The sequence below is a fragment of the Sitophilus oryzae genome, unplaced genomic scaffold (assembly GCF_002938485.1).
Source record: "Sitophilus oryzae breed Bouriz unplaced genomic scaffold, Soryzae_2.0 scaffold_1576_pilon_pilon, whole genome shotgun sequence".
In the NCBI taxonomy this organism is placed as follows: Eukaryota; Metazoa; Arthropoda; class Insecta; order Coleoptera; family Curculionidae; genus Sitophilus; species Sitophilus oryzae.
The window spans coordinates 3281556-3304464 of NW_022146254.1; the positions used below are offsets into that span (position 1 = coordinate 3281556).

The window sequence follows — 22909 nt, forward strand, 5'->3', positions numbered from 1 at the left end:
TCAATATTTATTACAAAAAAACAATATCAGTCCGCAGGCTTTGGTAACGCTTACTCTGCTGGCGTATCTGGTAGTCAAGATTCAGCTAATGCGAATCAACAAGGGGGAGGTGTTTATTATATTGGAGCCAATGCCAACAATCAATATCATGGCGCAGGTGCTTATGGATCAGCTTATTCTGGTGAGAATGGAGCTCAGAGTTATGCACAGTATCATGGAACTGCTGAAGGAGGACAATCCGTAGCTGGATTATACAACCAAGCTAATAGTGACTCTTCTGCCTATTACAATCAATATGGCAGTGGACAGTATTCAGGCGATTACCGTGATTCCACGTACGGAGCTGATTATTCTGGAAATGCTAATGGAAAATTGTCCCAAAATTTCAAATATCAAAATAATTATAATAACCAAGAAAATCAAGCATATTCCAGTTCTGGAACAGGCAGTCAAAGCAATGCTTACGTTGTACAAGGAAAATTAACAGGAGACTTTGGAAGTAATGCCAATCAAGGTGGATTAGTCAGTAACGGAGTAGGGATTACAAATAACGGTTATGCTTATAATTCTGAAAACCAAGGAACAGCAGGATACACAGGTGCTGGAGTTTCAGGAGCAGCTTACGCGTCGCAGGGAGTACATGCTGGGTTAGATCTTAGTAGCAATAATCAAGGATATGTTTCTGTACAACAAGGAAATGGAGGTGCTCATAGCGGAGATTACCTAATAGGAGGAACACATCACGCTAATGCAGCTGACGGAAATGGTGCAAACGGCGCAATTTCGAGTCAGAGTTTTATTCAATACCACGGTAACCAAGGAGGACAAGGAAATATTTACACTTCAGGAGGTAGCGAAGGAAATATTTACACCTCAGGAGCTGGTGAAGGGAAGATTTATACATCAGGAGCTAGTGAAGGCAAGATTTACACTTCAGGAGCCAGTGAAGGAAAGATTTACACATCAGGGGCTAGGGAGGGACAGATTTACACTTCGGGGGCTAGCGAAGGGAATATTTACAATTTAGGGGCTGGTGAGGGTAAGATTTATACATCGGGAGCTAATGAAGGCAAGATTTACACTTCAGGAGCAGGTCAGGGAAAGATTTATACTTCAGGGGCTAGTGCAGGAAATATTTATACTTCTGGGGCAAGCGAAGGAAAAATTTACACTTCAGGTGGTGGTGAGGGAAAGATTTCTACTTCAGGAGCTAGTGCTGGAAATATTTATACCTCTGGGGCTAGTGAAGGAATAATTTACACTTCAGGAGCTAGCGAAGGAAAGATTTACACTTCAGGGGCTAGTGAAGGCAAGATTTACACTTCTGGATCAAGCGATGGAAATATTTACATTTCTGATACCGGTAAAAATAGCCAATACAGCGAGAATGATGGATATAATAGTGGAATTGCTGGTAATATAAATATTGTGGGAGGTGGATACTCAGCAGTGGGTAAGTTGAAATCATTAGAATTGAAATAATTGAACTTTATATTAATTAATTGAATTTATTTTAGGAGCACACTCAGGAGTTTATGTTAGTAACAATGGTGAGTCAAATGATGTTAAAACCGTTTCATTCAGTAGCACACCAGCTCCTGTTACTGTTACTACTTTCTCGTCTACTCCTATCATCTCTTCTATTCCCACAGTCACTTCAGTTCCTGTACCTGGAATTAAAACCAATGTTGGCTTTGAAACATTTAAAGGTACTGTATAACAATAGTGTTCTGTATTGCAATAGGTTAATAATTTGTGTTTTACTAGGTGGAGTTATTGCCAATGTTCCTGAACTGCAATACAAAGTTCATTCCCAAAGCGACCTAGGGCTGTTTAATATTTCATCAGGTTTCGCTAATGTAGTCGTAACTACACCATCGGCAGTACCTACCATCCAACAATCTTATTCTAACAATGGCGGATATGTATATAATAAACCAATAAATACCTTTGAGGAAGGCCCTGTTAATACAGTCCAAATATCCACAGCAAGACCATTTGTAGCTGTTAGCACGGAAGAACCTAAAGTATATATTTCGAGTACATTTAGACCAACAGTACAGGTTCATGGTACTGAACAAAACCTAAATTACAATCAGCAGGGGGTAACTTACTCTACATATAAACCGAAACCACATATTCTGGAAACATATTCGACAGTATCCACAGTTAAACCTGCAATTCTGGTAGAACAACCCCAATATATTGTGTCTTCTACTCCGGTTGTTCCTACAGTTTCAACTTATAAATACAATGAAGAAACCAAGCAAAACAGTGGCTACGTTTATAACAAGCCCTCCATTGTGTTTGAGGAAGGTCCCAAACGTCCAGCAGTGACGTCTAAATATACTAACACGTATACCTATCAGCAGCCGACATTTGTGTCACAATACGAGTATAAGCAACCCAATATTCAACCAGCAATTTATAAACAACCAACATCTCTTTATACTTATAAAAATGTATTACAACAGGCTGCTGGCATTTCTACACAATCGCAACAAAATTATTCTTATGCAAATACTGGCGGACATAGCTACCAGTATATTAAATTTGATAACCAAAAATCTATTAAACTTCCAGAACAAGGTTATGCTTATCCTAAACCATCTATTACCTTTGAAGAACAACCACGATCAATTGGAATTACTAACTACCATTACTCTACTCCTGGTGTAGTTAGTTCTACACCTCAACCAATAGATATTGGTTATGACTATGCTAAACCAACGATTAAATTTGAAAAGGAGGAAGTGGTTTCAGTCCAACCTGCTGTAGTCAACTCCTATTATCATATCGGTACTTCAACACCAAAACAAGAATTATATATAAAACAAGAAAATAATGTTGGTTATAGTTATCCCAAGCCCACAATTAAATTTGAAGAGAACCCAGTAACTTATGTAACACAGAAGCCAATTCAGTCTGTAACTGCTAAGAGTTATTTCAACATAAAGAGCTCAACAATTCAACCAGATATATTAGTAAAAGAAGTTAGGACTGGATATAGTTATCCAAAACCATCTATTAAATTTGAAGAAACTCCTATAATTTACTCAACTCCTAAACCAGTCGTGATAGCTTCTCAACCTGCTGTTGTAACGAGTTATTATAATACTGGACCTTCGACTCCTGCTCCAGAAATATATAATAAAAATGAAAATATAGGTTATGTTTATCCAAAACCTGAAATTAAATTTGAAGAAACTCCCGTTGTCTATTCTACTCCAAAAACATTGGTTCAACCTGTTCAGCCGGCAGTTGTTAGTAGTTACTTCAATATAAAACAGTCGACTTCTGCAAATAATGGTTATGCTCAAGAAAAAAATGTAGGATATGTATATCAAAAACCAGGAATTAAATTTGAGGAAGTACCTGTGACTTATTCAACGCCAAAACCAGCAATAGATGTACAACCGTCACAACCAACATTAATTACTAGCTATTATAACAGTGAAAGTTCAAGTGCATCCCAAGAAAAGTATGATAAGCATGAGAGTTATGGCTATACATATTCTAATCCCGAAATCAAATTTGAAGAAAGACCTGTAGTTTATTCAACACCAAAACCTGCTGTAGTGGTCCAACCTGCCCAGCCAGCAATTGTTACCAGTTACTTTAATACTGGAAGTTCTACTCCTGCGCCTGAACTCCAGTTCGAAAAAGAAAATGTGGGATATACTTATCCAAAACCAGTAGTTAAATTTGAAGAAACTCCTGTGGTATATTCGACACCAAAACCAGCCGTGTTGGTTCAACCTGCTCAACCAGCAGTGGTCACTAGTTACTTTAGCACTGGAACTTCTACACCGGCGCCAGAGTTATATGTTAAAAAAGAAAAAGTGGGTTACAATTACCCAAAACCTGCAGTTAAATTTGAAGAAACTCCTGTTTTCTATTCAACCCCTAAACCACCGGTAGTATATTCTACTCCTAAAGCAACTGTTATTTCTAGTTACAATTATATCAGTTCAACGACACCTCAACCTAACATCGTTGTGCACGATGATGAACCAGTTAATTATAATTATCTACCACCTGTTCCAAAGCCTATTCAGGTAGAACAAAAACCTGCTGTTGTAACTAGTTACTTCAATATCAAACAAAGCAAATCATCTAATGGATACAATTATCCAAGGCCTGCAGTGAGCTTTAAAGAAGAACCACAAAACTTTATAACTGAATATGAAAATAAAGTGCCAGTTCAAGAAGTTCCCTTTGTGAAGAAAACTGCTTATGTTACTGGAGACTACAAAGAGAACTACCAGTATTCTGAAAATCCGTATGAAAATAAACAAACAGAATTTGGCGAAAAAATTAGATACTATCAGCCAGAAGTGACTGCAAACTATGTTCCATCTACTCCAAAACCTACATTTTCCTCAGTAATACGAACAATCTCTAAAAAGAAGTACAGACCAGTTTCACCAGCTATCGTAACTTCGTACGACAGCAGATACAGCTCTACACCTGAATCATATATTTCTTCAACTGTAGCACCAGAAGTAAAAGTATATGATAGTACAAGTAGATATGGATCTAAGTTCTCATTTTTGTCAATGGATACAGACTATCAATATAATCAATACGCCGATCTAGTTAAATCTACTACTTCAGAACCTAGTCGTATTTATCTTCCTGTGACATCTACTGTAAGAGTCACAACACCAATACCTCAAATCACTAAATCTAAAGTGGTTGAAGCTTTTGTAGCTCCAGAGGTTACTACGATTGCTAGAGAGTATTTACCTGTGAGGATAAGAACAAAAGCTCCAGCTAGGGAATATTTACCAGTCGAGGTAACATCACCGTCTAGAGAATACTTCCCAGTCAGACAAAGAGTAAAGGTAACCAGTACTACCTCAGTACCTCAGTTTACCACCGTATCGAAAGAATACCTTCCTGCTAAAAGTCGAGTGAAGATTTCTACTCCGGCTCCTGTTTATGTGCCCAAAACCATAATAAAACAAAGCGATGCCCATCCATTGTTATCATCAAAACTGGGTGCACAGTGCACGTGTGTTTCTAATACATTGAAACTGCGTAAAAATCAACGAATTGTTATTGTTGATGATGATGAAGGTGACGATGATGACGGATATATTGTTGACGACAATAATCAAAGAAGAATAGTTGAAAGTTATAGCGCAAATCCTGAGGCTGTTGTTGAAATTACTCCGACACCTGAAATTTATAGTTCTACGACGTCATTAGCACCTAAAGGATATGCAATTAGGAAAAGGATTAAGGTTAGTAATTACATATTTATTTGATGATACGATGTTAAAAAAATGTGTTAAGCAGGTTCGTCCTTATAATCCAGTAACTGAGGTGTCGGAAATATTTATAAAGAAGAATACTAGTCCTGTGGAAGATACACCTTCGGATAAGGAAATCGTAAAGGCGGTTAGAACTGGTTTGAAGCTTGTGAAGCAAGCTGCAAAGGAAGGCGCTAAAGAAGGTATGTAAAAAAGTATTTTTATAAACAAATAAGGTGGTTCAGTATTGTCTTCTTAGAGTTGGTAAGTTGCTGCCGTCGCTGGTTGCTTTATTTAGATAAATAAAGAGATCGTGAATGCTCGAACCCTATATTCTCGGTTTAGGAGTAGACACACTAGCCACGATCAGCCACAAATTCTAATATATTCATCATCATTATCATTTTCAGCATTTTCAGCTTATTTAACTATTTCCAATTATGGTGTATCTTCCCTCACATATTTAGATATTCTCTTTGTAGTTTGGCCCATATTTGTCTATTGTTGGGTCCGCGGACCCAAGTTATCCCTGTTAATTTCATAATATCATGGTCCCGTCTCAGGTTCGGTGTTCTTAATTCCTCGTGGGTACCATGCTGTAATTTTTGTGGCTTATCTGTTGTCCGTCGTTCTTACCAGGTGTCCTACCCATTGCGGCTGGAGGGATTTGATTCTATGGATGACATCTATTACCTGGGTTCTTTTGTTGTATTTACTTTATTCTTTTGCGGTCTTTTTTTATTATTCCTATCATATTTCGTTCCATTGAATAATTGTTGTGCCTTCTCAAAGTCTATAAAGGCAATGGTTAGTGGAAGTTGGTATTCTTTTGTTCGGTTTATAGTTTCTATCAATCGTGCTGAAGCTCCTTCTAAAGCCTGTCTGTTTTTGTGGTTGTGAAGCATCTAGCCTGTTTTGTATTCTGTTGTATATTATTTTTATAAATATTTTGTGTGTTACTATCTATACACTACTATCTATAGTGTCTGATGTCTGCTTTGCTGCTTTTCTTATAAATTAGAATTATGTTGGCACTATTCCAGTCTTGCGGTATATGTTTTCTCCTTAAACAGCTGGTGTATATATTTGCGAGAAGCTAGAAGTTCTCCTAAGTATTTCACCTGTTCTCAGCAGTTCAATTCTATAATATATCTTATACTAAATAATATTATCAATAAATATTTTCTCTTCTAGGTACGCAAGAAGCCTTATCTGGAAAACTCGATCGGTACGGCTCAGGAGGGGTTAGAAGTAGATCAGAAACTCTACAAGGTACCATCGACTGTCAAAGAGCAGGCTTATTCAGGCATCCCACCGAATGCAACAAATTCTACGCTTGTAGATGGGATTGTACGAAGAACAGATTCACTCTTCACGTATTTAATTGTCCCGTTCAATTGACATTTGACAACACGCTGGGTGCTTGTAACTGGCCTAGTCAAGGACCTGCATGCGTTGAAAATACTCTGATTACCAGTGATTAGTCATTCGTCATATAAAACATCATTTAGACAAGAAAATTATTAGTCATCCCAATCCTCCATTTAGATACTCGCAAGATCATACTCACTAATTTTTATTTATTACATTGTCATATATTCTAGGTAGTTATAAGCTTTTCGATTCCGTTAATTTCTTCGTTGTTAGTGCGCATGCCATATTATTATTTGTTACTCTAAGTGTAATTTTTTGTACATTATTTTATTATAATTTAAGAAAGAAATATTTGTAAAAAGTATGCGTGTGTAAAAATTATATGTAAGTAAGCGCAATAAATTATTAATATAATTTTTGTTTTGTTAACTTTTATTCAAAAAAACACATAAAACTAAGCTACGCATAATAATAAAATCTATTCATAATAACATTACATTTCATAACACATACATAAATAAAAAAACAACTGGTTTGGCAATTAATATGTCAAAATGTCAATTAAATAGATTAGTACGTTAGATATCTATATAATTGATAAAAGTAATTAAATTGTAATACTATAAGATCGGAAAAAAAGCGTCAGCGATGGCTTGGAAATGAAGATCACTGTCATTTTTTATTAAACGTTATATGGGAAATGTCAACGATCGTCATTTCAAAGCCAACTCGAAACTCTTTTTCGATCATATGGTATAAAAAATATTATGGAGCCAGCTTAATAATATAAAAATTTGTACCACAAAGTTCGTTTTGATATGATTCTAAAAAAAACATAAATATTTGAAGGATGATGATCTACTTAACACTAGAACTTGTTCGTATAACACTTTGTATTCGTTTACTATTGCATTTTGGCCTTTATAATGAAAATAACTGATAAGACTGAATCCACGAGATAAGCTGCACCGTTGAGGACACATAGAGATCCTAATGCCAACCCAACCTAGAAATCAGAAAAATAAATATTAATTACTGAGAAAGTGTTACTGAAATCGATAGGATTATTGTATTACTAATATTATAGATATCTAGGTGTCTTGAAATAGCTCATGATTTCTAATCAAGATTGTTGTAAAACATTTTTTTTTTTTCAAAATTAAGCATTGTAATGAATTAGACATGTGCTCTATAGGGTGGTCCGAACTGTATTCCGGAAACTTCGGCAGCATATTCTGCAGATAAAAATAAGTAAAAAAGTTCGTATAAATGTATGTCCTAAAATGCTTAGTTTCAGATATACAGGGTGTAGAAATTTCATTTTTATTTCGATTTTGTCTAAATAATTTCTGAAGTAACGTCAATATTTGGATGAAAATTGGTATCTGGGAGTTTTTTGACATGAGAAATTTGATTTTGATGTCAATATCACTCCTACTAGTAGAGGGAGCCACCTACATGTGTTTTAACTGTTTTGAAGCGTCATAACTTTTTGGCCGTACCTGTATAAAACTACTGAGCGAAAAAATATACCTCTCTGTGACTTTTTATGTAAAAATTATCTCTTTGTAAAAATCGCTACGAGCAACCGTTCTTAAGATATTTGGAATGGAAATAGTTAATACATGTCATTATTGACGAAAAATAAACACGGCGTTGAGTAGAATAAATTTGAGAAATTTTTATTTTCTTAAATTAATAATAACTTTTTCTGCAAAAAATGATGACAAAGCAGTTTCTGTTGAACTTTTGGCACAAAACCATTTCAAATTTATGATTTCAGTCTAATAACTATTTAGTCGCCATGTTTAATTTATGTCAATGATGACAGGTATTGATAATTTCGATTCCAAATATCTCGAAAACCGTTACCCGTAGCGATTTTTACCAAGAGACCTTTTCACGTAAAAAATGTCGTAAATGTGCATTTTTTTACTCAGTAGTTTTATACAGGTACGTACGAAAAATTATTACTCTTCAAACCAGTTAAAAAATGTGTAGGTGGCACCCTCTACTAGTAGGAGTCATATTACAGTTGAGGGTTGGAACCTTTGGTGTTACACAGCAAAATAAAAACACTAAATCACAACAATACACCAAAACACTTTTAACTTTTACACTGGACGCGTGTTTCGCATTTTTGATGCTAACATGGTTAGCGAAACGCGCGTCCAGTGTAATAGTTAAAAGTGTTTTGGTGTATTGTGGTGATTTAGTGTTTTTATTTTGAGGAGTCATATTGACATCAAAATCAAATTTCTCATGTCAAAAAAATTCCAGACACCAATTTTCATCCAAATATTGACGTTACTTCAGAAATTATTTGGAAAAAATCGAAATAAAAATGAAACTTTTACACCCTGTATCTCCGAAACTAAGCATTTTAGGACATACATTTATACGAACTTTTTTACTTATTTTTACTATGCTGCCGAAGTTTCCGGAATACAGTTCGGACCACCCTGTAAATGCTGCCAAGTTCTCTTTTTACCATTTCTTTATTTCCTAATTATAATTAGAAAATAAAATCTTCCAACAGATGATTTTACCAAAGTATTTTGGATTTTCTTTTATTATATTTTTCTGTATTTTTTAGCATATTTTATTTTTCTTACTAATGTAATTACCTTTGAAAACCATAAAAAAGTGTATATCTGAGTTTTTTTTTTATATAAAATGGCAGTAGAGTACATAGGCGTGCCCACAGGGGAGGGGGGAGAGGCGCTATTTTCCCAAACAGCACAGTACGTACAGAAGACATACATTTTAAATACATTTTAGGCCTGTACGTCCATGGACTTAAAAAGGGCGTCTTCTGTACGTAATAAAACGTACGTCCATAGATGTAGGTTTTACAACATCTTATGTATGTTCAAAAAATACTTTTACGTCTGACGCTTGCGTAAATGAAGAATAATGGACGCGAGTGGCATATTGTTCCATGTTCCATGTATTGTTCCCGTTTCCCGTCGTGTTAGGTTAGGTTATCAAACTGTTGTGTAAGCAAAATAAATAAAGTCATGGAAGTCCGAAATTCTTTATGTCTTAATTTTACGTACATAAGACGCACATAGAATGTACACTGGCTGATTGGGTTTTTCTCCGGTTCGTAATCTTTAACCTTAGTCTTCCTTATTAAAAAGCCTGGTCACGCCTATGGTAGAGTATACTGAAAACCATTATTGCTCTCTTTATTCTAAAATATAAATGACATAAACAAATACCCAAAGATATCAAAATATATCCAAAGTTGTACCTATTTCACAATAATTTCTCTTTATTTTTTAAAAAGTACATTTTTTTATACCTTTAAATTGTTAAATCAGAACCTAAGAAACTTAAAAAAAAGAACTTAAGAAATCAAAATTAAAAAACTTATATCTTTCTAAAGAAGGAATCTTGATGCATAATGTATGATTCTTCGAATGTAGATATCTATTGATTTTGGTGGTACATTAATAATGGTTCGAACTGTCTTTGCTTAAAATGTATATTTTAACATGACTTTTTTCGGATACAGAAATATCTGTTAGCCATCATCAAGTAAGTATATCATTCGCATTTATATGTGCGCGCTTTATCATAGATTAGATCGTAAATTTCCAGGGTGGATGATAGTGAGTAAGGTTACAGTGCTACGATATTAATATTTTGCCAGACAAACAGCAAAATGAAACACTAATTCGCATCACAATACACCAAAACACTTTACTTATATACTAGGCGCGTGTTTCGCTATTTTAGCATCATCATCAAATTAGCAAATTATTAAAACTTTTAAAATCAGTATTAATCATCTGCTGATGATGCTAACATGGTTATCAAGACGCACATCCAGTGTAAAAGTAAAGTGTTTTGGTGTATTGTGGTGAATTAGTGTATTATTTTGCTGTTGTAATACCAAAGGTTCCAACCCTCAACTGTAATATGTTGGAGTAGTTGAAAAGTGTTATTGTTATTTTATTAGATGCAAGTGGCTTATTACTTTTGCATAACATTTTAATGGAGGCAATGCTGATTCATTTTACATATATTGAAAAACTGTTTATTTAAAGCTTTTCTATGTAGATTCTGCTCTTAGTAAAATTCTATTAAACAAATACAAGATTTGCAAGAACCATGCAGCAAGACCAATGCCAAGACTACTTATTAGGCTGCAAGTTAAAGACCTTTGGGGGACTCTTGGTCTTGCATTTGCTCATCACTAGTTCCTATTAACTATTTACATTTTTCTGTAATTTGAAGATGAACCTCCTTAAATCTAATGGATAGTTTAGACAGTTATTTTAATTTTTCACTTGATAATGGTGATAAAGTTATGTATACAGATTTATTCAAAACGTCGCGCGTAGCCGTCGTTACGAAAAAAAAGTTACACAATGGATATTCAGACACTAATCATTGTAGTAAGTTTTAAGGTAGGTTTTTGTTTACTTCTGTTTAATTAAATGTAAAACTTGTTACCTGTCTCTCGGAATTGACGTATGTATATTTGTGTTCAGCCAGGTAACCATGCCAGTAGTGAAGGGCTGTTGCTCCCACAGCCACCCATAAAAATATACCAACGATGTTCATGAGAATATCCGTAAAGGTGCTAAAATTGGAAAAATATACATACGTTAGTAATTTTATACATTTTAAAGTATTGGGCAAGATTTGGTGACACATATTGTTTAATGAACGGTTAAAAATTTGAAATCTAGTTTAAATTAAGTCGACCTGAAATAAATATTTTGACTAATTTTATGTATCTTGTCTGTTATAAAGTTTGTAATGAAAATAAATCACCACATCTAGTACTCATCAAATCATGAAATAAAAAATGTAAATTAGTTTTTTAAAGGCCGTCTCAGAGACGCATGCTTTTCGCCTGTTTTGCTTGCACAGCCTTAATTGCCTTAAGTTGTAATGCAAAACTTCTCGAAAAATATGGCCGACAATATATTTTTAAATAAAAACACTGTAAGCTGCTTATTTTATTTTTGTCGGAATATTCCTTGTACTTAATTTTTCACAAACATTGAGGTTTTTTATATAAATCAATAAAATCTCAGAGAAACTCTCACGACCTCAGTTTCAGGTCTTGCATATTACCAAAATAAGACGCCATGCAAGAATCAAAACCAGCTAGACTCAACGTCTTCTCCGCAAGCAAGTTGGAGCATTCAGGCTAGTCAATTGACGGAACATGATAAACAAGACGGACTGCTTGATACCTCACACAAACACCGTCTTACAATACAACTTAAGCCTGTATAAGCAAAACCAGAAAAAAGCATGTGTGTACAAGGCGGTTTTGACATAACAGCTAGTTCAACTTTTTGTGTCCCTTTTAAAGCAAATGATATAAAATTATTCTCTATAATATGATTTTGACACAACTGCACTTGATGATTGACCAATTGCATTCTTCAAAACTGGTACTTCAGTTAAACTAAAATGATTCGTCATTTCTTTTATATGTTTTAATGGTTTTGAACTAATCAAAAGTATGTTGATCCAGAAAGGAGGGTTGGCTACTAAAAAGTAGATAAGGTTGTAAAAATATACTGTACTTTTTATGATCACCGCTGGCAAAACATAACGCTACCAACGATGTGAATGTGTAAATGGCGTAACCGATAAATACACCTGACGCAAATATTTCGGCATCTGCGTTTTTCCTTTCTGCCAAATTCCAAGTGCCACCCACTCCTAAAAAGGTCCCATCAGATCCCGTACGGTACAGAACTATTATGATAACATTTAGTGTCTAAAAAGAATATTTATTCTGATAAATAATGTGAAAGTTCATGTTAAGTTTATGTTCTGGGCGTTAGATTATCATGTCAAACAAAGAAAGATTTTTCAATGTCCGGTGTGCGAAGGGAAGATCAGGTACGTGTCTGGTTTCTCAGTCACAGAAAAGCTCATTACGGATAACGCCTGCGTAACCATCTTCTGAAGCGTGTCAAATACTCGTCAGCGAGTAAAGGCAGTAGTAGTAGTAGATCATTATATTTTACAAATAAATTTTTGATAACATTACAAAATTTTTACTCCATAGAGAAGAAAAACACAAGCGATGGGTACCATAGATATGTACCATGCTTTCATCTATTAATGGTTTTCTATTTTGTCGAGGTGTGAGTTCTCTAAGCGCTGGCAAAAGCAATCCATGAGGTAAATCATACTTAAGGTATTTGGAGAAATCTGAAGTAATGGATGTTGTTGAAACAGTAGCCTCAATAGAGTGAAATTGGTCAAGTGTTGGATGAAAGATGGACTAAAATATTATTGTAATAGAGATTATATCAATATATCAGAAGAAACTGAAAAACTTTTCACTAGATGAGAAACAACCGAAAAAAAGTATGAAAGTAACTGGCTATATGATACAAAAAATATGATCAGAAAAAATGAAGGTATATGAGAAAAACCAACTTAAGCTTGGTAGTTGTAACAAAATTAGCCATTTATATATGGGTTCCCTGCATCAAGTTATCCTTGGCAAATTTATTTGTCAAGCATATCTAAAGGAGACCTAAACACAAAAGTTTGGGGAATTTTTTAGAAGATAAGTAGATATGCAAGGACAGTTAGTTACAAATGACAAGAAATTGTGGCAGTATTAAAATATCTGTAACTGAGATTAAGAAAGTCCATCGTAAGACTCAATACAAAGCACTGAAAGTATCTGAAACTTCAGTTTCATTTTGGTCTATGACCTAGATAACACTAATTTGATGAATAAGCTGAAGTTTTTTTGAAGAAGATGAATGTCTAGAAATAGATGTTCTTGCAAGAAGTGGACATTGAAAGTTACAAGCCATATTACTACACAAATTATTACAGAAAATTAGAAAGCTTAAATTGGATATTTTTCTCTATTGAACTGGATTTTTAATTGTTTTAAAGCAAATTCAAAAATAAATATATTATAAAATTAAGTTTTAAGTCACTAACAACTTAAATATTTTTTTTGATATGTCAATTTTTATTACACTTTTTTTATGATGACATATAATGTTGGTAATAACCACAAGAGTAATAGTCTGGTAATAGTAAAAAGTTCGTAACCTAACTAAATCTAAATCATACATTCTAAATACATGTATTTTTTATATAAAAGAGATATAATACCAAAATATTTCTCAAATGTTTTTTGTTCTAGATAATAAAATGAGATGTGAAACATGTTTGTCAACAGTGAAATGAGGCTAAATTTAGTTTTGAATTAGGAAAAGTTAGATTATAGATTAATTAGTATTTCTCCCATAGTACAGAAAATATTTTTGATAACCATCTAGATAACCATCACAGGTGTTTAGGATATGTTCAACTGCTACGAGTTTAATTCAGATTTATATTGATCAATGGGTATTTTTAAAGAACTAAAATAAAGAGATAAGAAATATAGAATGTTTCTACTTATAAGATTACATACATTCTACGTATTTTACAAAAAAAGTATCCAGTACAAAGATTAAACTTAACATAAACTTAACCGTGTTTTAATATCTTTGATCCTGTTGTGTATTAAATATATTATATTTTGGAATATATGAGTCTTTTATATTAATTAATATTTTGTTTTCATTAAGTCTCTCTTTAACACATTTTAGTATCGAAAGCTCCATATATCTTACACAGAATGAGATCATACTTGAAAACATTAAGCAAGGATTATTTATTTTTCACCGTTAACGCCCAGAACTAAAATCGAAACAAAAATACACTTTTTTTCAAAAACTTACAAGCTTTAATAACTTTAGAACTACAGTTCCCACCGTTTCCACACTGGTCATGATTAATAAACGCAAAAATCACTATTTAAAAGAAAAACTAATACAAGAAAATTATTAACAAAGTAAAAAATCGAACTCGCACCTGAACAGCAACGAAATGGTGTAAAGACAGATAACGATTAAATTAGGATAAAAGAGATAAGATAACGACTCCAGCTTTGTTTTCACATAAATTTTTATCATATCTTCGTATTTATTTTATTAGGAGTGAATCATTCTTGACGAATGTGGCGTTAATATTTCATTCAAAATGAGTAAATTATTTATAGGAAATATAATGATAAAGAATTATATGTATCTTGCATGTATTTCTAGTTCTTCTTCCGGTTCGTTTATGATAATATTATCAATGTTGTTAGAACTTTTTCTATAGTAGAATGTAGAATGATGAAGGGGGATTAATCATCGCGACCTTAAAGATCTATTGTGTCTCCCTTTCTTAATATATATAGTCTATAACACACATCACATAAGGGGATCTTGTCTGTTGTAGGGAAGGCAGGATCTTTTTCATCCTCCTTTGATAACAACTGTTCATCCTCCGAGGAGTGAACATCTACCTTCTACGAGGGTATACACCCTTCCACTGTTGGGATTTAGCCCTCCGTGCCCTTCACAGTCGAGGAGCTTTTTTTCGGCTCAGGTACCCGTGAGGTGGAGGATATGTCTCTTCATTTTCTCCACCTCTTTAACTGGATCTCTCCTATTGCCTCCTTGGGTTTAAGGTCAATTCTTATTGTGAGGACCTGACCATATTCCTTCCGCCTCGAGTTGAACTACAACTTGATGTTTTTACATTGGAGTTCTGGCAAAGCTGGTGATACACCTAAACCTAAAGGGTTAGTCGGTCCATTTCTACAGAGCCCTGTAGAAATAAGGGAGATGAGAACACAATGTATTGCCCCCTGGTGTCCCAAGGTTGAGATCAGTAGAGATTAGTTTTATATAGCCACGCATCCCTTTCACCTGGTCCCGTTATCATAAAATTTAGGTTTTTGGTGATGCCGGGCGGTTAAGCTAAGGCTCCCCCACACACTCTCCCCGTGATATATGATCACACACAGTAGAGGGTGTCTGGTATGACGAACAGGGTTCTACCATCCGGCATCGTTATATGTCTTGATGCAATTCCCTGGCCACGAGACTACAGCCAGGGACAAGACAATGAGATGCTCCTTAGACCCAGCCAACCTGCTAGAAGAGATTCCCCACCAACTACATGGTCTCCCATCTCCTAGAAGTTTTCTATAGTAAATTTTGTGCTAGTAACACTAGTAACACTAGTAACACTAGTGGTAGTAATCAAACTATTGACCAATCTTAACCATTAATAAAAATCGTTTGCCCCCTATTATACATCCACCGGGTGAGTCTCAAAAGTGGCTCACCCCTATAATTTGTTTATTTTTTCAGATAAAAAAACGAGATTTGGTATGTAAGTATAACATAAATTAGGATTGATTGACGTATTCAATTGTTTTCGGTCACTTCGTGTTTCACTGGAAATGATGACAACTTTTGCTTTTTTAATGGTACACTCTCGGTATATTTTTTTTATTCGATAGAAAATAACACTCTGAATAGAATGGCATATCATATATGTCAAATTTTGATATTTACGGTTAAAAGAAAATCGTTTTTTAAATGTAAATAAACCATATGCGTAAAACAAGTATAGAACGTTTCTAGACATACAAATCTATTTTCAAAAAAAATATTCTTTTTCGAATTTTAAACTACACCATTGAAAAATCATTTTATTCAATATAAAAATAGAATACAACCACACAACCTTCTTAAGGCCATAAGGCTCATTAAAAAATACAGAAGAGTACGGGCCAAGTAAATGACATCTAGGGAATGACCTCGCCAAAATTATTATCGATTGTCATTCCCCGGCCGTCTTTGACGTCGTTTTTTTTTCGATCGTATGGTAATATATATTGATGTTTCTAACGACAAAAGTATACCAAAACTATAATTTGTAAAAATAAGATCTAAAGTAGTATCAGTTGAATTATATATAAAATACAGATAAACGATACGAAAAAAAAACACAGTATAAAGACTGGAGACAAATAATAATACTTCCATTAAAATAATTGTACAGAAAGAATGTTTTTAAGATTTAATCTCAGAGTATGGTCTAAGAAATTGATTATGCATTGTTGTAGAGATATATGACAATATAATAAAATAGTTATTTAATTAAAAAATAATTAAATGTAAATTTAATGAATGTACAACGAGAGAACACATCAGAGTGACTTAAAGTAAATTTTATTTTCTGTCATTTTTGAATTTCATCTGTCGAAATCTTTCCTGACTTGCTGGATATACTATATTATAATTTTTTTTGGTTTATTTAAAAAAAAGTTATGATGAATTCATTGTGAGAAATTGAGAACTTGAATCATTTGAGGATTTCGATAAAATAAACCAAACAAACATAGATATTTGCAATAAGTCACCTTATTTATTACTCCTGTTAATAAATGATAAGTTAACCATACCAAACCAGACGTCATTCATATATATTATCATAGAAAGTAAACTAGATAATTTTACGAGGAAAAAAAGGTAATCATTTTCATTTATTTAGAAGGTGCATCTTTCGCAAGAAGTAATGACACCCCTCTCAGACACCATTATATTATTTCGAACATTCTGAAATACATGTTGCATGTCGGTGGATTAGAGGGGTAACATTGTAAATTGGGAACATTGTAACAAAAAAAAAACGGCGTCAAAGGCGGCTCGGGAATGACAATCTATGATAATTATGGCGATGTAAATCTGCGATGTAATTTACTAAAACTTGACATGAAACTTGTCAAAAAAAAGAGACATAGGAAATCCCATGCAAATTTTGAAGTGTTTAAATATTGGCTCCCCTAATGATTTTTACAGCGAAGAATTTTTTTAAAGATTTATGTATGGTAAATACACATGCCAAATTTGAACAATTTTGGACCAGCCGATTTTGAGTAGTTCAAGAAAGATGCATCTATTTTTAAATTAAAACCGAACAGGCAACAATCAAACACCAGTCAAAAACTGACATACCTTATAGTCTAAGAGTTAGCAACGTTTTCGAGAAAGTATTTTAAGTCTGTCTCTTTGATATATCTTTTACTAGGCTTTCTGGAACAGCATGCGGCCCGTCTGGCTGCCGATACCCGTTGCGTTTACTACTGCGCATCGGAAGAAGATCCTATATTTTTTTATTAATTTAGTCCTATAAATTCTAGTATTGAATATAAATCGAACATGTCTCCATAGCGCAGTGTGTAGAGTTTACGACCACGAACCGAAAATTCAGAGTTCAAATCCGGGTCAGGTCAAAGACTTTTTTATTTTATTTTCGTTTATATTCTGATAGTAAAGTATTAAATAATTCTGGTAATTAAAATAAAACAAATATTGGATCTAAAAATATAGGATCTTCTTTCAATGCGCAGTAGGAAACAACGTTTACCGGCAGCCAGACGGGCCGCATGCTGTTCTAGAGAGCATAGTAAAAGATGTATCAAAGAGCCAGAGACGTCATAAAATACTTGTTTTTCCGACGTTGCTAGCTCTCGTACTATTAGGTTTACAAACTATGATTTTATCATGGTCAAAAGTAATTTAATTTCAATAAAGTTAACTAAAACATGTTAGATACACTGTCTAAGCTATTTCCCGCGTATTTTATCATATTCACTTTTCCTTTATGTGTATAACAATAAATTATTACTAGTACTGAATATTAAAATTTTAGTAAAATTAAGTATGAATTAAGTTACGGTTTGAAAATGACGCTGACAACTTAAGAAATGTCGGTTTTTGACTGGTGTTTGATTGTTACCTATTCAGTTTTAATTTAAATATCGATTAAGTTTTTTCTCAAATTACGCAAAATCGGCTTGTCCAAAATTGTTCAAATTTGGCATGTGTGTTTACCAAACGTAGACCTTTAAAAAATCTATTTACGACTTCGCTATAAAATCAACAAGAAAGCCAATATCTGGACAGTTCAAAATGTTCATGGGATTTCCTGTTTCCAACGACGATGCACCACCTGGTAGTATATCCAGTGGGGAATCCCAGAGAGAAACTAATAACTAAAGTGAGAGTGCTTGTGGAATAGGGCATTTCGTAGACAAGTTTATTTTGTCACCGCGCATCCCAGACGCGCATAGCGTTTGGCGGTCACAAAAGGAAGTTTTAAACTTTGCAAGTTAAACATTTGACAGGATTAATTAGATTGTCAGTAGCTTTTCTATTTCTTAGCTCTAGAAGGAGATAACTAAAATCTGTTGATAATCGGAGCAAATCGGAGTAATAAATTGTTTTTTACTGAATGTGCCTGTTCTTTTAGCTTGTCAGAAGAGAAGATTATTGTCATTATTGATTATTTCAGATTCCACGATTATTCCGCATTTTGTAATTTTTGTTTTGTGGTTGAGACCCAGACAAAAAGTTAGTTAAGTTTTATCTCGGTAATTATTTTGACATACCTAATAGTAATAGTGAGTGCACATAATAACCGTACATTGCTAATTTAATTTTTTTAATTTAAAACATCACATTCTTTTCTGATACCTATGGAACGACTAGGTATTATACCTGGTATTATTTCCAGTAATACAAATTATTTTCTTCAACTGCTAGGTTCTTGTTATAGAATAAAGACTATCAAAAACATTGAATACCTACGGGATACCGACTGATACTCTGTGCGAGCTCCAAACCGTACTTCCCTGTTCACTCCCGACCAAGTTAGATAAAAAAGTTACTGAAGATTGCAGCCTTGAGTTGGAGTTGGCAAGGAGTTTGGAGTTAAATAAATTATTATGTTCCTACACAGTATTTTATTTATAGGTTTTAATGAATTAAAGTCTAATAATAAATTTTCGTTGTCAAGAAAATAATCTAAAAAAACTACGAAGATTTCTTATTATAAACTTGAAAGATTAAGATTCGGTTCAAATATACAAATTTTAAAATTTTGGCGCCTGTATATAGGTATGAATGCAACCTACTATATCAATAATACGCTCATAGTTCGGGTTAGACGCCAAAGGTCCCGCCACTAACACAGTCTTCAAAAATTAACGTTGATCGGTCTCTCTCACTTTAATTATTAGTATTCTCTCTGGGGAATCCGTGATAGTGACTCTTGTGTCTATCATTTTAAATGACAGGTAAATTGTATTTTCTGCTATTTTTTGGATATTATCTATCGGAATCTTCCCTGAATCGTTGGATAAACTATACCATTGTAAAACTGGCTTATACAACAACGAAATGATTACGCACCTATTTCATCAGAAATTTCACTAATGAAAACTAAATTTTTAGCAAGTTATGAATTGCTAGAAAAAATAAAATTAGGGCACGAAACACGTTTTATTGACGATATGTGGCCAGAAATGTTACTGCTTTTCAGTGATGTCACCGCCGTGATACCGTTTGAAGAAAAAGTTTAGACCTGTTGGTATAATCCAGATCAGTTCATCAAGATGAAAAATCAGATCCATATTAAAAGACCGAAAGACCTACTGGCTGTTTATACCTTGCTGCAACTCAGCGAGGAATCAGGTTTTTATGGGAAACTAGTATTTATCTATAATTTAGATTAATAAACGTTATTTTTGGCAATTTTTAAGTTTTTTCACTTTCTAAAGAAATAGATTTAAATAGCTCCAGTAATCCGGGCACCTCGATAACTGCCCGGACGATTGAAGTTATACTGTACAACCTTCTTAACTCGCAGTAAGGCGCCATTAACAAATAAACATGAGTACGAACCAAGTAATAATGTCTAGGATTTGACCACGCCAAAATTATCATTTCCCAGCCGTCTTTGACGTCGTTTTCTTTTTGTCGTATGTTATAAGTAGTATTTGGTTTTATGTATCAAAATACACTAAAAATAATCCTATAAAATTCATACCTTTTGTTTTCGCTGTCTGCAAAGCACATGCTTATAAGAGAGACGATGTTGTAGACCATGTATCCCACGAATACACCCGAAGCAATGATTTCCACATCTGAGTTTTTGTCTTCGTACAAGTTCCATGTTCCACCAACTCCCAGAAAATCGCCTTGGAATCCCACCCGGTATATGATAATTATTATTAAATTTAATACCTTAAAAATAAAATGTGTTAGCAGAATATACTTTATTCAATTACTCAAAACAATTATGGCATATTTCCTCAAAAAAAAAAATAATTTGAAAAATAAAACACTTTGCCTCGCCACAAAAAGTGTCATTTTGAGTCATAAGAAAACAATATACTATTATTCAAATATGCGATAATTGTTTTGAGTAGTGTATTAATAGCTATTTATGTAACTAGTACCTAAAATGATGTTTTTTAGGACGAATCATTACTGTTTGCGGACGAGGCGTTAGCCGAGTCCGAAATAGTAGATGAGTCCTAAAAAACATAATTTAGGTACGTGTTACATACACTATTTTTTGTCATACGCTTTTTACAGTTTTTTAGAACGCATATTTGCAAATTTTCCATATTTGAAATTATAATGTTTGAAAAAGTTGGCTTATAAATTCATATCTTAGTAACGAGTTTGTTTATTTCATCGCATTTTGACATGTCATTCGAAATTTGTCACAAAATCACACAAATTCATCAACAATTTAGACATTTTAGTCCATAAAGGTTGCCATGACGACCTTTACGGCCTAGGCCGAAAAAGAAACATTTTACGGACTGAAATGAGTCCGTAAAATAGCTGTTTTTGGGAGCGTATGACAAAAAGGATTTTTTTTAAAGAAATTAGACATTAGCAGTATATTTGTCACACATTTGATACTTGTATCTCCAATTTTTTAGTATTAAAATATGTATATACTTATAGTATACCTTCCTTGTATACCGAACGGCTCTAGTATAGCAAGCTGTACCTTGGTACTCCCAAGGCGTTAAACGCTATATACGGGAGCTATTATTATTGTATATACTTATAGTAACTTTTACCCTCAAATAAACAGTAATACTTTGCAGATATATAAATTTATAGAAATGTATATTCATAGCAAAAAACAGTAATACTTTGCTAGATATATAAATTTATAGAAAATATTTTCAATAGTATTAAACTATTTCAAGTTTACCTCATAAGAAAAGCTCCCCCTCCTCCCCCCTGAGAGCCTCAATATCCTCAAAACTCGATAAACCTCAATAAAGTAGACTTTATGATATAAAACTTAACACCCAACTTATTAAATTAAGTATAATAATATTCTTTATTCATGGATACATGAATGCATCAAACCAACTATTTGTATATATCAATTTGTTGGCAGTCCGGAATAATTATTATTAATATTTTAGAAATATTCTATATAGTATAGAAATCAATTCCTACTTGAAATATTTTTTTTTCTGAAAACATGAAGAAATTATAATAGTTGTTCATTTATTGTAAAAAGAACATAAAAATTACTGTTTTAAATTGTTTTTTTTTGTTAATTAAGAAAAAATCAATTAGTGTGATCTAATAATTTTATAATTCTCATTAAAAATAAAATAAAACTTTATTATTATTACAAATATAAATAAAATTAATTTCGCACTCTAAAATTTAATTGATAGAGTATTAGTCATGCTTAATTTTTAGTAACAAATACCCACGCCCTGGATATTGTGACAAAGAAAAAAATAAATCATATGTAGGTACTTACCAGTTTAACTATCTTCACAATTATAGATGCAATCGTGGTCAAAACCATCTTGAACTTATCTTTTTTTTAGGAAAGCACAAGTCCGGAAATTTGGTAAAATAGAAAAAAGTTTGTACGAACAAACCTGTTCGAAACGAGGATACCAACAATTTCTAGATAAAATTAATAATATGTCAAAGATAAGATAAGATAAAAAGGTGATCTCTGAAAGAGAAAGGCAATCATTCTGTGATGATTAAAAAATGTTTCTTGTTTTTTTAAATCAAGTAGTAATTTTTCATAGAATTTTTTCTGTTAACCCCTTTTATTCTCAATTCTTCACGATGAGTAAGCGGTATCAAAAGATTTGGTTACAGGCTGCTGTAAAAATATTTTATCTATACATCAAGTTGCTCAATCTTGTTCCTGCCTTGCTTATCTATATGATTTTGTCAACAATAAAGAGAACATGTGAAATATTTCAATTATAGCGAGATAGGAAACATGCAGGAATGTAGGGCAATGTTAAAAATACTATTTGATGATCCCATTAATAAGTGCAAGTTTTTGTACTTTAATAAAAGTAAATACTTATGTACCGTATGATTGAGAAAACGGCGTCCAGTTGGCTTGAAAATGATGATCGATACCATTTCCCATATAATTTTAATTTTACATATAAAATGACAGCGATCATCATTAATTTCATAGCCATCGTTGATGCGGCTTTTTTTCGATTACATTGTATTCGATTACATATGTATTCGATTACATATGTATGATATTAATCATAATATACATATCTTCTCATC

At 33.2% G+C, this 22909-nt stretch overlaps 2 protein-coding genes across 3 annotated transcripts in view; one reads left to right on the forward strand and one right to left on the reverse strand.

Annotated features, from left to right (window-relative positions):
* LOC115879415 overlaps positions 1-7034 on the forward strand; it is a 67312-nt gene extending 60278 nt beyond the window's left edge. The window contains exons 10-14 of the mRNA XM_030896242.1: positions 31-1453; positions 1518-1709; positions 1768-5249; positions 5305-5461; positions 6453-7034. Of these exons, the coding sequence (XP_030752102.1) occupies positions 31-1453; positions 1518-1709; positions 1768-5249; positions 5305-5461; positions 6453-6742 (5544 nt within the window). The 3' untranslated portion in view covers positions 6743-7034. The remainder of the gene's footprint in view (positions 1-30; positions 1454-1517; positions 1710-1767; positions 5250-5304; positions 5462-6452) is intronic.
* Positions 7035-7084: 50 nt separating this feature from the next.
* Positions 7085-22283, reverse strand: LOC115879423 (protein snakeskin). Of its 2 annotated transcripts, none has more exons than XM_030896255.1 (4): positions 22119-22283; positions 20361-20557; positions 11097-11226; positions 7085-7638 (listed from the first exon to the last, which is right to left on the reverse strand). In XM_030896255.1, the coding sequence occupies exons 1-4, from the start codon at positions 22164-22166 to the stop codon at positions 7537-7539; spliced, it is 477 nt and encodes a 158-aa protein (XP_030752115.1). In that variant the 5' UTR covers positions 22167-22283; the 3' UTR covers positions 7085-7536. The 2 variants fall into 2 exon arrangements, with proteins under 2 accessions (XP_030752115.1, XP_030752114.1); XM_030896254.1 differs by lacking the exons at positions 20361-20557; positions 22119-22283 and adding exons at positions 12188-12384; positions 14369-14558.
* Positions 22284-22909: the final 626 nt, after the last annotated feature.

Excerpts from the sequence above, each read along its gene's own strand:
- LOC115879423 (XM_030896254.1), bottom strand. The coding sequence starts at position 14,419 with ATGACCAGTGTGGAAACGGTGGGAACTGTAGTTCTAAAGTTATTAAAG. Across the intron at positions 12,385-14,368 it reads TTCTAAAGTTATTAAAGCTT|ACACTAAATGTTATCATAAT; the intron begins GTAAGTTTTTGA and ends TATTCTTTTTAG. Across the intron at positions 7,639-11,096 it reads ACGTCAATTCCGAGAGACAG|GTTGGGTTGGCATTAGGATC; the intron begins GTAACAAGTTTT and ends TCTGATTTCTAG.